The sequence below is a fragment of the Argopecten irradians genome, chromosome 4 (assembly GCF_041381155.1).
Source record: "Argopecten irradians isolate NY chromosome 4, Ai_NY, whole genome shotgun sequence".
NCBI classification, from domain to species: Eukaryota; Metazoa; Mollusca; class Bivalvia; order Pectinida; family Pectinidae; genus Argopecten; species Argopecten irradians.
Genome location: NC_091137.1, coordinates 48,870,793 through 48,883,803, shown reverse-complemented (window position 1 = coordinate 48,883,803; position 13,011 = coordinate 48,870,793). Strand labels below are relative to the sequence as shown.

The window sequence follows — 13,011 nt, the reverse complement described above, 5'->3', positions numbered from 1 at the left end:
ATTCTTAATAGTAATTTCATAAATGAATTATATTTTAGAGATCAGGCAGATTTTCTCTCTAATGAAATTATTTTATGGATACCAGTATTAGGCTTTGTAGCATTGGGTTATTCTTAATGAAGACCAGTATTACCCTGTGTGAACATTTTGTTTCAGGGCGACAGTGGGGGACCGTTACAGTGTTCTATCAATGGCACTTGGGTTCATGCCGGCACTGTGTCGTGGGGCAACAGGAAATGCAAGGTCGGACCAACTGTGTACGCCAGCACAGCGCATCACAAGGAATGGATTCTGATCCACATGTAGAAACAACGATTGAAAATAAAACATTAATCGTGTTACATGTCTCGTGTAATTACGTACATTTATACGATAAATGATTTAATTAAATTTTGATTTAATGTGGTGGTCTCACATATCCCAATACTTTTCGTAATGCAATATTCCTAATACTTTATATATATATATATATAATCATTGTTGTAATGCGTCTTCCGAAGCATTCGATCCTGTCATTGTGTTTTAAATTTACCTTCAAATCAATTTTACTTCCTTTATATTCATAATTAATGAGGTAAAATGCGTATAATTTACCTAAAACATCCTCACAAAAACTTAAAATACATCAAAAATTTAAAAAAATTTCAAAAGTTTAATTGATGCTGAAAAATAATATAATAACAATTGGCATTACATGTATTTGTTATTGATAAGGACGTTACCTCCCTTTATTACATAACTCGTTCGTTTAGCTGTGTAATATGGCCATGTCATATTTTTTTCACGATGGACGTGAACGTCAAATCTGAGCCTGGTCTCACAACTGTATAGAAACAAAATTGAAAGTTTCTTCTATATTTTCATAAAATATTAAAATATTACGGAACCACAGGAACACACACACATGGATCAAAATACCTCCTCACACACCTTACCCAGACTGTAGTCCTTCAGGGAAACCACTCAAATAAGACACCAGTAATGTCAGGGGTCCCTCAAGGTACCTGTATAGGACAATTACATTTCGATTTTCACGAATACCTGAAACATAACAAACTACGTCTCTTTGCCGATGACAGCTTTATACACAAGCAAATACACAACTGCAGGACACACTAGAGCTACAAGAAGACTTACATGCAGTAGCACACTGGGCACAGGATTGGATGATGTCATTCCATCCAGACAAATGTAAATATATAACATCATTAGCATCACAGCAAAACGAAACAAAATACACTACACACTCTTAAATCACACATTAAAATATGTTCAGGACAGCAAATACTTAGGGGTTACACTGCAACACAACCTATGCTTGGACAAACAGATAAACAACATCACTGCCAATGCAAATAAATCGATCAGCTTCCTGAAACGCAACCTAAAAATCAACTCACCACACATAAAAGAACATGCTTACAAGGCACTCACTAGACCCAAACTGGAATACTCCTCTTCCGTATGGGACCCCTATCACACATACCAGATCACACAAATAGAAAAAAAAATACAACGCAGAGCAGCACGCTACATGCAAAACAGAATACAAGTTCAGTAACAGACATGATACACCTTCTAAAACTACCATCACTACACACGCAGAATACAGTCGAGACTTATACTTCTGTACAAAATCAGACACAAACTAGTCGTTGTCACTTAATACACAGATACTCCCCAAAACAGACATTAGAACGAGACAGGCACACCCACACAATTTAGACATATCTCTGCTACCAAATACACGTACAAATATTCCTTCTTCCCATATACAATTACACAATGGAATTTCTTACCGGTAACAGCAGTACAAAGCACAACACTCAAAGACGTCAAGGTATACATCCCATACACAGTTCTTGAAGCCCTCACATCCATCTAAATACAACAAATGCTTTTTTATCGGTTTATTTTTGTTTTTTTTTTCTTATAGAGTGGGCTGAAAAACTAAAAAACTTCCACTGTAATTAACCCCCTCCCCACGCATCTGCGCAAAACCCAAAGCCACATAATCGTCGGCTACTCACTTGTGGCGAAATATATGAAATTTATCAATCTCGTGAAATAATTTGATATGCCACTCTAAGCGCCTAACTTGGCTAGTGAAATCTTTATCTTTAATTTCTTTTATATTTTTTTATTCTATAAAATAAATAAAGAAAACCGAAAAACAAATTAATTTTTTTTTAATTCTAATATAATTAGTATTAACCCTATATCCTTTTTAAGATAAAAATATAATTAGTATTAACCCTATATCCTTTTTAAGATAAAAAAAAAATAAATAGATACATGAAAAATAAGAGTGTATAAAAAGGAAAATACATCATTAAAAGAGGTATTTAATCATATGATATATCTTTAATCATTTCCTATTGTCTTGACTGTTTTTAGTACTTTTTATGTACAATATTCATGTCCCATTGGTACGTGTAATTAATCTTTTTGAAAAGAGAGATTTAATTATGAGACCAACTGTCATATGTGACACTCTACATTCTGTTCATGAATAAAATTTAGCAATTATTCTTAATTAATATTGCTATTTTCCTGTAAGGCAATTGACATATGTGATAAAAGCCACACAAAAAAAAGTTTTTACAAACGTTCGTGTAGATCCGATAGGTAAATAAGATAGCTAGTCTGTATATAGAGAGAAAATGAAATTATCGTACATTGTAGGTAATACTATTTGTTCCCCAATGATTTATATGGGCTATGCCGAATTAAACATTCATTATGACCGTCATTACATAAACTAGGATGTAGATCACCAGCTTAAAATTATTTAAAATTTATAATTATGTGATAATAAGTATTTTTAATCAAACTTAACACAGTTCGCAAACAAAATTTCTTTCATACCCCTATAAAGTTAAGATATAGTAGCATCACTGCTTATAAGTTAAAAAATAATGTCTCATTGTGAATTTTATGCTTTATAAGGTTCAATTTTATTGCCTTGTAGGTAAGTGATATAAACAAGTACGATAAAATACATACAAACGTTTTAATAATGATTTGCAGAAACATTACTTTGCTCAATTAGCAGTAAAAATGCGTGATATTTTCAACACAGTTCCCGTTTTTTGTATCTTTTAAAGTAAATCCAGCTTAATTTCAAAAAGCAATTGTTAAAATTATGTTTAGAAAATAGTAATGTTGTTGCTGCTGTGACGTCACGAGGCTTTATTGCTTGGGTAGCCATGCAATACAACTTCAGGCGACATGGGTGTATTGCCCTGGACCAGCCAGTATTGCACGTGAGCATAGCGTTCGCCCCTGTGAGGAAGGCTCTTGGTTCTGGTCCCTGGCTGAGACACACCAAAGTCTATAAAAGTGGTAGTTTCTGCTCAGCATATAGGGAGTGGGACGACTTGTTCGCCCGTTGTCAGTATAATGTGACCGGGTGGGGTGTGTTGCTTGGTGTCTTCGGCGGTATGCTTCAGTGATATAGCACTATAAAAAGGGCAACAGTTCCACTATACAAGAAGACACTACATGAATATATCGCAGGCTCCCAAAACACGCGCCTCGAACAACATACACGCAACACACAGCATACATGGGAGGCCATCCTTACATGACCATCGCTGTTTATAGGACGTTAATCAATCAATCAAACAAACAAACAAATGAAACCATTTCTGGCTAGGGGTTCCAATCTAGCACTAAAGAGGCACCAAAGAGGTACAAAAAAGTTACACTCAACACATGTCAGGGTCCAATCAGATATTTTACTATAGTCAAAAAAGAACAATTTAGGTACTATTTTACAAAGGCAGAAAATAGGCACAAAAAAGGTATACCGTTCTTAGGCACCAAAAAGTAAAAAAAGAGTTAATAATTCTACTAATTTAGTTGAAAATGATTGAAAAAGGCACCGAAAAATTATACCTTTCTTTTGGCACTAAAACTTTCGCACAAAAAGTCATAAAATATTACATCCATTATTAGACTACTATTTAAGTTAGAAATGATTGGAAAGGACACAAAAAGTTATACCTTTCTAAAAGCACCAAAAAGTCACTTAACTATTAATTTTTTTATTAAATGGTTGGTCGAAATGAAAAATAGAGGAATGATTGTTATTGTTTGTAGTTTACATGTTTGTAAACTGCATTTTTTGTACAGATATTTCAACATGACAAGCTAACGCGCGTCATTTAAAATACCTGTACAAAAAATGCAGTTTACACACCGGTAAACAACAAACAATAAAAACCATTCCTTAAATACATTAACATGGTGTATTCCAAAAGAGAGACACTAATACAAATTGTATCATAAACATGCGTGGATGACTGTGTTAAATGCATCATATAAATTGAATGCAAGTAGGATGTTCAAATAATCGTTTCTTCTACAAATAAAGCAAGATAGAAGCAAATAGATGTATTTAAACGTGGGGCATTTTCTATGGGGTCCTATACTACAATATACCGGGTATGCTATTGATGTGACACCGGTTGTTTGGTGAACTTTGTGTCGACTGCAGTACTGTGAGCCGTGACTCGTTTACAGCTATGTCAAGTCTGGTAGACAAAGTCGTGATAATCACAGGTTCGTTTCACTATGTTATACTAGATCTGCTAATCACACATGTGCTTAAGTTATTTGTTATCACAACATTAAACATTGATACACTTCTATATTTAGATTTTTACAATACAGCGGTGTATTTGTGTAAAAATAGGACTGTTTTTATGAAGCGAAACGAACAAGCCTGAATTGTGGTCATCATTTCAGATATGTCATTGTATCCTGCATATAATAACAGATACAAATACATTTGTATATAAATCACAATTTAACTTTCGTTATTGAACTCGATGCTATTTGAACATTAACTAATAACAGAATGTTATCGGTAAGCTACCAATATCCTGTTGTCAGTCAAGTGGTAATAAATTAATATAGTATAACAATAATATAATAATAACAATATATCTGTTTATAGTATAACAATCTCGTATATTATTCCATTGAATGAATTTCATTTTATAACCGTATTATCGCGTCGCCTTAACAAGTATTTTCTACATGTGCGTAGGTGCTAGCTCAGGTATTGGAGCGAGTACATGTTTACATTTATCTAAACACAAGCCCAAACTGGTACTCGCCTCTCGAAATGTGGACAACTTAACCAAGGTAGCAGGTGGGTGCCAAGCAAACGGACTTTCCTCGGACAATGTAAGTTCAATAATCTATCTGTTGAACTCACTGTTATTATTTTTCATTTCTTGTTGCATCACGAAGCATGTTTAGTCCGCTAAACCTGCATAATATAAAAGGGGTCTTTCTTTCTTCTTTTATTTGCCTAAAATATGTTATATTAGATAGAGAAAAAAGATAAATAAAATGACTATTTCATATAGCACATTTAGCGGACTAGAAGTATGTTATACCAATATTATCTTAGCACTTTATTAATGTTTCTTTGAACAAAATATGAGTTTTGCATTACTTGCGTAACTAAAGGGAAAAAATGACAATATGGTACAATAATAATATTTTATCTGTAACTAAAGGGAGGATGATAACTTTCTTCCGTAAGACAAATATAACCCAAGTACCAAGTATCATCACTATCAGGTATCGGGGAAATCATGGATGTTGTTCTTGGAATTAGGAATGTTAAAATCAAGTGAATATAAATAGATTTTATTTTAGAATACGAATGTTATTATTACTGTAAAGAGATAAATATGTTAGGGAAAAAAAGCAAAAAAAAAAAAAAAAAGCAACATTATCTTATATTTCGACTTATCTTATAACTACCAGTTACTGACATATAAATACTTATGTACAACAATTGAATTGAACACATATTCTGCATTTTAATGTTCATTTACTAGATATTTATCGTCCAATGCGATGTTGATAAAGAGTGTGACCTCCAAAAGCTGGTGGAGCAGACGATAGAAAAGTTTGGACAAATTGATGTACTGGTAAGTAGCGACCTCTATTTTTTTAGGGAATCTTTTGTGATCAAATAAGAGTCGACGTTACAAACTGTGACGTCATATTTTACATTTTGAGATGATAACATAAAACTTCAAGCGAATGAAAATGTTGGTTAAAAGCGCAAGTGAATTATAAGTTTATTTGTCTTGTATTAATCTTTATGTGAGCATCATTTAACTGATTACGTACAGGTGAACAATGCCGGTAGTAGTATATACAGCTCTATCATGGACACGACTTTAGAGATGTTTGACCAGACAATCCGGACAAACTTACGTGCACCTTTCTATCTCTGTCAACTCTGTATACCTCATTTAATTAAAACACAAGGTAAGATAATAACGATGGGAGTAGATTAAAAACGTCCATAATTTGATAGTGTGTGTTGATTGCTATTGTTTAAATGTTATACCTTCGGAAATCAATCAGCTCGAAAACGACAAAATGAAGTTAAACTGTGAGAAAAAAATACGAATAAAATAAAAAAAAAAAAAAACACTTTGATTTCAATATTATGATTTTAGATATCGTAGTTACAACTTTCACGATCGGTATAGCGATTTTGAAACTAGTAATTACAATATTGAATTCGTATATTTTTATTATTTTAAATAAGCTTATTACAAAAGTGTAGAATGTTTCTCATGTTCATTTTTCGAGTTATTAAAATTCCTTGCCACGATTTTGAAAGTCGTTATTATGAGTAAAGATTTGTTATCATATATTTCAAAATTGTTATTACAAATTTTAAATTCGTTAGCACACTTTATGAATTCATTAAACTAATTTTAAAGTCAATAATACAATAAAAATATATTTATTGGTACATAATTCATTTTAGTTATCATAATGGTGATTAGCAGTATTTTTATTAAGTGTAATGATCACTTATGGTGTATGGTGAATGACCTGTTTTTTATGTTGATGGTTTAGTCTATTGATTAAAACTGCCAAATAATATGGCGAAGTATCAGTTATCATATATATTAATTTTCATGGTTTATATACGCAATCTTACGATTATTTATTTTGTCTTAATGTGTGTCATAATAAAATATTTACTATTTGGAAATTACATTATATGGTTTGTCTATATTTTGATTTTTTAGAAAATTCTGAATATAACTTGATTTATATCCTTTTACAAAAGCGGTCTCAAATTGAAAATTATGTCTTGTGATGATAATATATTGTATTAGTTATTAATATATGGATGGATTAGGACACAATATTTTGTTCAAGAGGAAAGAATGTATTCTTGATGTATCAATTTTATTATAGGTAGCATAGTCAATGTCTCTAGTATTTCTTCAACAAAGGCGGTAAGTTAACCATACTCTTATACATTATATTTTAAACGCCATTCAACTTGTCAACCCCAGCAGTAAACCATGTGACACAAAACATATATCTGTAAACCGAATCATTTCTATGTGCGATTATTTAAATATCATTATAATTATGTGAATTTGTTGAGGAAAAAATGGTACGATTATTGAACACCATGGGTCTTAATGGGTGACCAAATAGGAAAATATCAAAATAGTCATATTGAATTACAGACGTCTGTTAGAATGTCTCTAGACATTATTATAGATTACAAGTTAATTAACATATTGAAATATTTCCTTATTTCCGTTATTTCGGCATTTAATGGTTAAATTTTAAATCCAATATTTAACAATTCACATCATAATTTCAATGACTCTTCAAACTTCGCAAATAGCTCGTAACTTTTTCTGTGCCCTGTTTCAAGAACATTTCTTGAAATTAAGGAATTCCCTAACTTAGATTTTCCATAGAAAACCATCACATTTTTTAGGAGGGCTCCTTAACTTAATGTTTCCCCCTTAAATTCTGCAGTTCTTTTCTACATGGAATTTTAATTAACGAGCTTCATACCTTAATATTTCTGTAATGCTTCCCTATGGGGAATGGTTAAGTAAAGAAATCCTTAAAGTTAAGTAATGTTGGTGAAATTAAGCCCTGAGGAGTACCGATATAAGTGTAATGTTTACTAGTAACTTACTAAGAGTAAGTTCCCGTTGATCACATATTCTCTACAGTTTCCTACAGCTGTCACCTACTGTATGGCCAAGGCAGGCCTTGACCACCTCACCCGGACACTGGCTGTAGGTAAAGAATTTTCTCAATATTAGAGATACAAAAAATATTCATAAATTGTGCAAAACTGACATAACATGTCCAATTGGGAAAAACACAGCAGTTGATAAATTATTTTATATGAAAATGTAGGTTTTATGTTAAAATATAGTACAGCTGTATTTGAAATAAGTTTTAAGCAAATTATCTTACATTTTAATAATATAGGATTATGAGAAAATTACATCAATATAGTTTATGAGTATATACATTTGGTGTTCCATATTGGGGAAGATAGAAAATAGTTCATTGCCTTTCTCTATTTAGAAAAAGCAATATCGGACTTTCATATGAATTGAACAATTAATAAGGAAATATTTCCATATTGACATAAGTTAAAAAAAATTGACATAATTTGGAAAAGTGAAATTGGTTTTTTATTCATGTTTTTCTTATCTTTTTAGTTGTTTTTTTTTTAATTTAAAAATTGTGAAAACTCGTTATATATCTGTTTTACTGTTTCAGATCTTGCTGGGAAGAAAGTTCGTGTGAATTCAGTCAAGTAAGCATAGAAGCCAAACAAATAGTTATTTATATCTATTTGTCAAACTCAGTCATACTTGTAAATTATATTCATCATCTATATATTCTTCGATTTGTAGCTTACTTTGGATTTTTGTTTTAGAATTTCAGCTAAATGTGCTTAAAATATTTTATTCATGTTGATTTAATTAGATATTATTTTTTTTGTAGTCCTGGTGTAATCGTCACAAACTTCCAGAAAAATGCGGGAATGACTGATGACAAATATGAACAGGTATTTGGCGTTATTTACTAACGTAAATTGTGTTATAGTCATTGATTGTGCTGAAAATAACATACACCATTATTATCATTCTTTCCATACGTATTTGAGCTCTTTTTCATTCTACGCAAACATATATCATTTTCCCAACTTTAAATACTTTTCCATGATTGTAATTGGCGTTTTGAGGGAAGATATATTTACGACATAAAACTAACGTTTTATGTATGTGTACTTTATTTTAGCAGTATTTTCAATTTTAGCACTAATTCATGTACAGCGCTAACTTTTATTAAAGTGTATTTCCGGTTTTGAACCACTAAATTACTCTAATTTATATCGGGGCTAATAACTCACAATTTACATTTTTATCGCATTATCGCTCAATTTGACTGCGCTGAAATAAGCACATTTTCAGTATATTTTTCTGTCCTTTAGTTTCCACTAGTTGCTGACATCGTACGCATTTCTTATTGTACAGCCGTAGACCTTGATCAACCACAATAGAACACGGGCCTCCGTTACTTGTCTTTAACACACTCTGGCAGGCTATTTGATGTAGATTATTAATTTAGTTCAGATAAGCGTTAACGTCTTTCACCAATTTGTATACATTATCATGTTAGGAGAATTTTTAGCAGAACAAGAAAGAGGAAAACTAGTCGTACGTTAGAGAAATAGCGAGGGTTGTGGGGGGGAATTTTGATGTGTTTTGAATTGTTAGGTTGTGCTAAATCAATAATTCTCTCTCCCAACATAGATTTTTTTTCCACTTGAATAGACGTTTGAGAATGTTTCCAGATGCAAACATCCACTGTGAACATATCGATATTTGCATGCTGATAAGGAATGCGCTAATTTTTTAAAACTTTTCTGTTTACAGTTAAATGTTATGATAGTAATCATTGATAAGGACCCATTCATCATTACACAGTATGAAATAAAGTAAAATAATTCAGTAGTACATAGCTAAATAGAAATATCATATTCAACACGATACGGTTTCTTGTAAAATAAACTAATTATCTATAGGGAGATATAAATGAATGTGTAATTTGATTTTTAGTACATTGACCGCCAGAAAATGCTCCAGCCCCTGGGAGGTGCCGGTGATCCTGAAGAAGTGGCGAAGGCAATACAGTTCCTGGCTTCTGACCAGTCATCCTTCATCACTGGTCAGTTGATATTTGTTGACGGCGGGCGCCACGTTTTTTCACCGTGCTAGAAACACCAACATGTAGAGTAGAGAAATAATATGTTTATTGAATGATTTTGAATATCATGACATTTGTTAATTGAATACTGTAAATCCGGTTAATTTCGTTGGGTAAACACTTTCGAGATGAATTTGGACCTAAAACTATATTAGAAAACTAAATTTCACGATTTGGATTGACTTGTATAGAAAATTTAACAGATTCAAAATATTTCATGGATTAAAATTTCATGACTGCTGTGATGGTTCGCGAAATCGCTACAATATCATCCCCGCGAAAATAACCGACTGTAATAACATTGCCGAAAAAGATTTACTTGCTTGCGATATCATTGAAGTACTGTCATCTGCAAGGGGTTATGAATTTTGAATGTGATGTGACTTTCTCTTTCTACTGTGGAGATAATTAATACCACTTCAGAACATCTATTAATGAACCTTTTAACGATACAAATATGTCTTGCATTGCATGATTTTATCACTTGAGTGTATACGTTAATTTACTTGTCCTTGACAAACAATATTACAGCCACTATGTAGCAGACTGCGACTGTAAACTAAAATGTTAAAGATATCTTATATCATTTTAATTGATTTATTACGCAGACATTCAAAGTCAATATGGATTAATGAAAATAAACCAAACATTTCTCAGTATATACTTTATATAGTTATGTTTATTTGGAATAAAAATTACAAACAAATGGTGTGCCATCTTTTTTATTTTAATGATTCATTTTACAGTGCATGTGACAATATTGAGATCCACTATAAAACATTGATGATAATAATTTACATGAAAATTCGACTTTTGAAATTATTCAACAATATTTATTCCTACAACAATGCTAAACGTCTGCTTTCTCCCTTAAACTCGTACACTAATTTATAAATAGCAATACAAACACATATATGTTACAGGTAACTCATATATACAAGGAGTAACTTGATTTAGATTCTGTTTAAAACACAGACACTAAAATATATGGACTAGTAATAGATTGTCGGTAATTCTAAGCACCAGGTTATATTTTAACAACACTGTTTCTTCTCTAGAGTATCCAAATGAGAATAGAACACGCTGCTTTAAATCTGACATGCAAATTAAAAATATACTCTTGAGATTAAAAAAAAATATTGAAGTTTTTTTTTAAATCGTTTCTGAGATAGTCCCTTTCGTTTCTAAGGATGGGCAGACGCCATTTTGTTTGAGCTTTGCTTGATACGATACGCCTGCCGACCACTATATAAGATATATTCAGTCACCTAACGAAATAGTATGCTAATGATTTAAATAAGGAATCTAGTGCGGTGACGAAAAACATTCATTACTTGAAGATACTATAAAAGTATATAATTTAGCGCTACTAATATTTTTGCACTGCTCGCGCCAGATATATGTTGTACTAAGATTTGATAACGCTATGTCACTAGATTTGCCATTATTTGGGATGCGTGAATAAACTACACTGTTCAAAATCAATTTCGCGCTTAAATTTGATTGTGCCAGAAAATGTATAAATACAGTATTAGGTCGGTCGACATATATATTCTCGTGGTAATATAATATTATTTAATTAACAAGTAATTATGCGAGTACACACATTCGATGGTGTTTCGTCAGCAATATTGCCATTTCATCACGTGTTCCGCAACACCAGATACCCGTCCTCTTGTATGAGGTCATTTGAATATTTGAAACGGATACGTTTTAGTTTCCAAACTAATCACGGACGTTGACGAGACATTGGAAACAACGATGAAATAAATGATTTGTTACGAAAGCATATTGAAGGAGACATTGTTCGTTAATTTAATGTAGTAATATCTACATTTCAATCATGTTCATCAACATTAAACTTTCGAGCGGATGTGCTCTTCCAGAGGAAAGTGCTTGAAGTAGCATCATCTGTTGCATAAACTGCATGCTTTCTTCATTTAAATGGTGCCTATGGCGGAATAGGTTGAATCTAAAGGACCTATTGTGATGTGAAGGCCTGGGTTGTCTCCTGGGTTGGGGCCGATTTGTCGGCTTGGCTGGTGCTGGGGTAGACACAATTTGAGCAGGACGAGGTGCCTTAGTGGTGATCTGAGTCGGGGATTTAATTTGTGCTTGAGCCCCTGGGGCTAGGTTTTTAGGGGCCTGAGGTCCAGATACAGGTTTTCCCTGAGAAGGACGCATTGGAGCTGGTTTCCCTGGCATTTGCTGCCTTGGTCCTTGTTTTCCTGGAGCCTGGTTTCCTGGGAGTTCGAGCCTTGGCCCCTGGTGACCGGGTACTTGTTTTCCTGGGGTATGGCTGATGGTTGACTGGGCTCCTTGTGGGGGTTGTCCATCAATTTGACGGGTCACAGCTGACATTTGTTGAACGTTGTTGTTTGGTGTCTGTGGTGGTTGTGGCCTTATTCTGGCTGTCTGTACACTAGGGTTCATTGTCTGGTCCAGTCTGGGCCGTGGTCTGATCTGTGGACGTGCTGCCGTGCACTCCGTTTTATTGTCCGATTTTAGGACCAATCGTGGCTCACAACCATCCGGAAGTACTCTGCATTCGTTTGGCACCACAAGATTGGTCGACCTAATTCCATACCTAAAACAAACATATAAATCATTTGTATTATTATACAGGTAGCATACTTTCTATATTCTAAGATGTCTTCTTAGTTTGCCTTCATCGATTTAAATTTAACTCTGGTATAATTTAGGACATAAACGCAATACTTTTTTGATATCCCCTAAAATACACAAAACACGAAAATGCAATATTATAATTCTACATTTTTATTACAATGTGTTTGACCAGATCAAGCTTCTTATGTGTTTTCTGTATAATAATTTTGGTATTCGGGCACTTGTTAACTTATTAATACAGCTTTGTTTTGTTCCTAAATACGCAATATCGTCTAGTAAGTTGGAGTTTGA

General features: G+C 32.9%; 2 protein-coding genes across 2 annotated transcripts in view; both read left to right on the top strand.

Annotated features, from left to right (window-relative positions):
- The window catches only part of LOC138321899 (chymotrypsin B-like), a 40,545-nt gene extending 40,207 nt beyond the window's left edge, over positions 1-338 (top strand). Inside the window, exon 10 of the mRNA XM_069265914.1 lies at positions 157-338. Within this exon, the coding sequence (XP_069122015.1) occupies positions 157-306 (150 nt within the window). The 3' untranslated portion in view covers positions 307-338. The remainder of the gene's footprint in view (positions 1-156) is intronic.
- A 4,088-nt stretch (positions 339-4,426) lies between these two features.
- On the top strand, positions 4,427-10,408 carry LOC138321898 (3-oxoacyl-[acyl-carrier-protein] reductase FabG-like). The gene is made up of 9 exons (XM_069265913.1): positions 4,427-4,566; positions 5,057-5,196; positions 5,862-5,954; positions 6,162-6,300; positions 7,252-7,292; positions 8,037-8,106; positions 8,599-8,635; positions 8,827-8,890; positions 9,945-10,408. The coding sequence occupies exons 1-9, from the start codon at positions 4,530-4,532 to the stop codon at positions 10,101-10,103; spliced, it is 780 nt and encodes a 259-aa protein (XP_069122014.1). The 5' UTR covers positions 4,427-4,529; the 3' UTR covers positions 10,104-10,408.
- Positions 10,409-13,011: the final 2,603 nt, after the last annotated feature.

Excerpts from the sequence above, each read along its gene's own strand:
- LOC138321898 (XM_069265913.1), top strand. The coding sequence starts at position 4,530 with ATGTCAAGTCTGGTAGACAAAGTCGTGATAATCACAG. Across the intron at positions 4,567-5,056 it reads CAAAGTCGTGATAATCACAG|GTGCTAGCTCAGGTATTGGA; the intron begins GTTCGTTTCACT and ends ACATGTGCGTAG. Across the intron at positions 8,107-8,598 it reads CACCCGGACACTGGCTGTAG|ATCTTGCTGGGAAGAAAGTT; the intron begins GTAAAGAATTTT and ends TTACTGTTTCAG.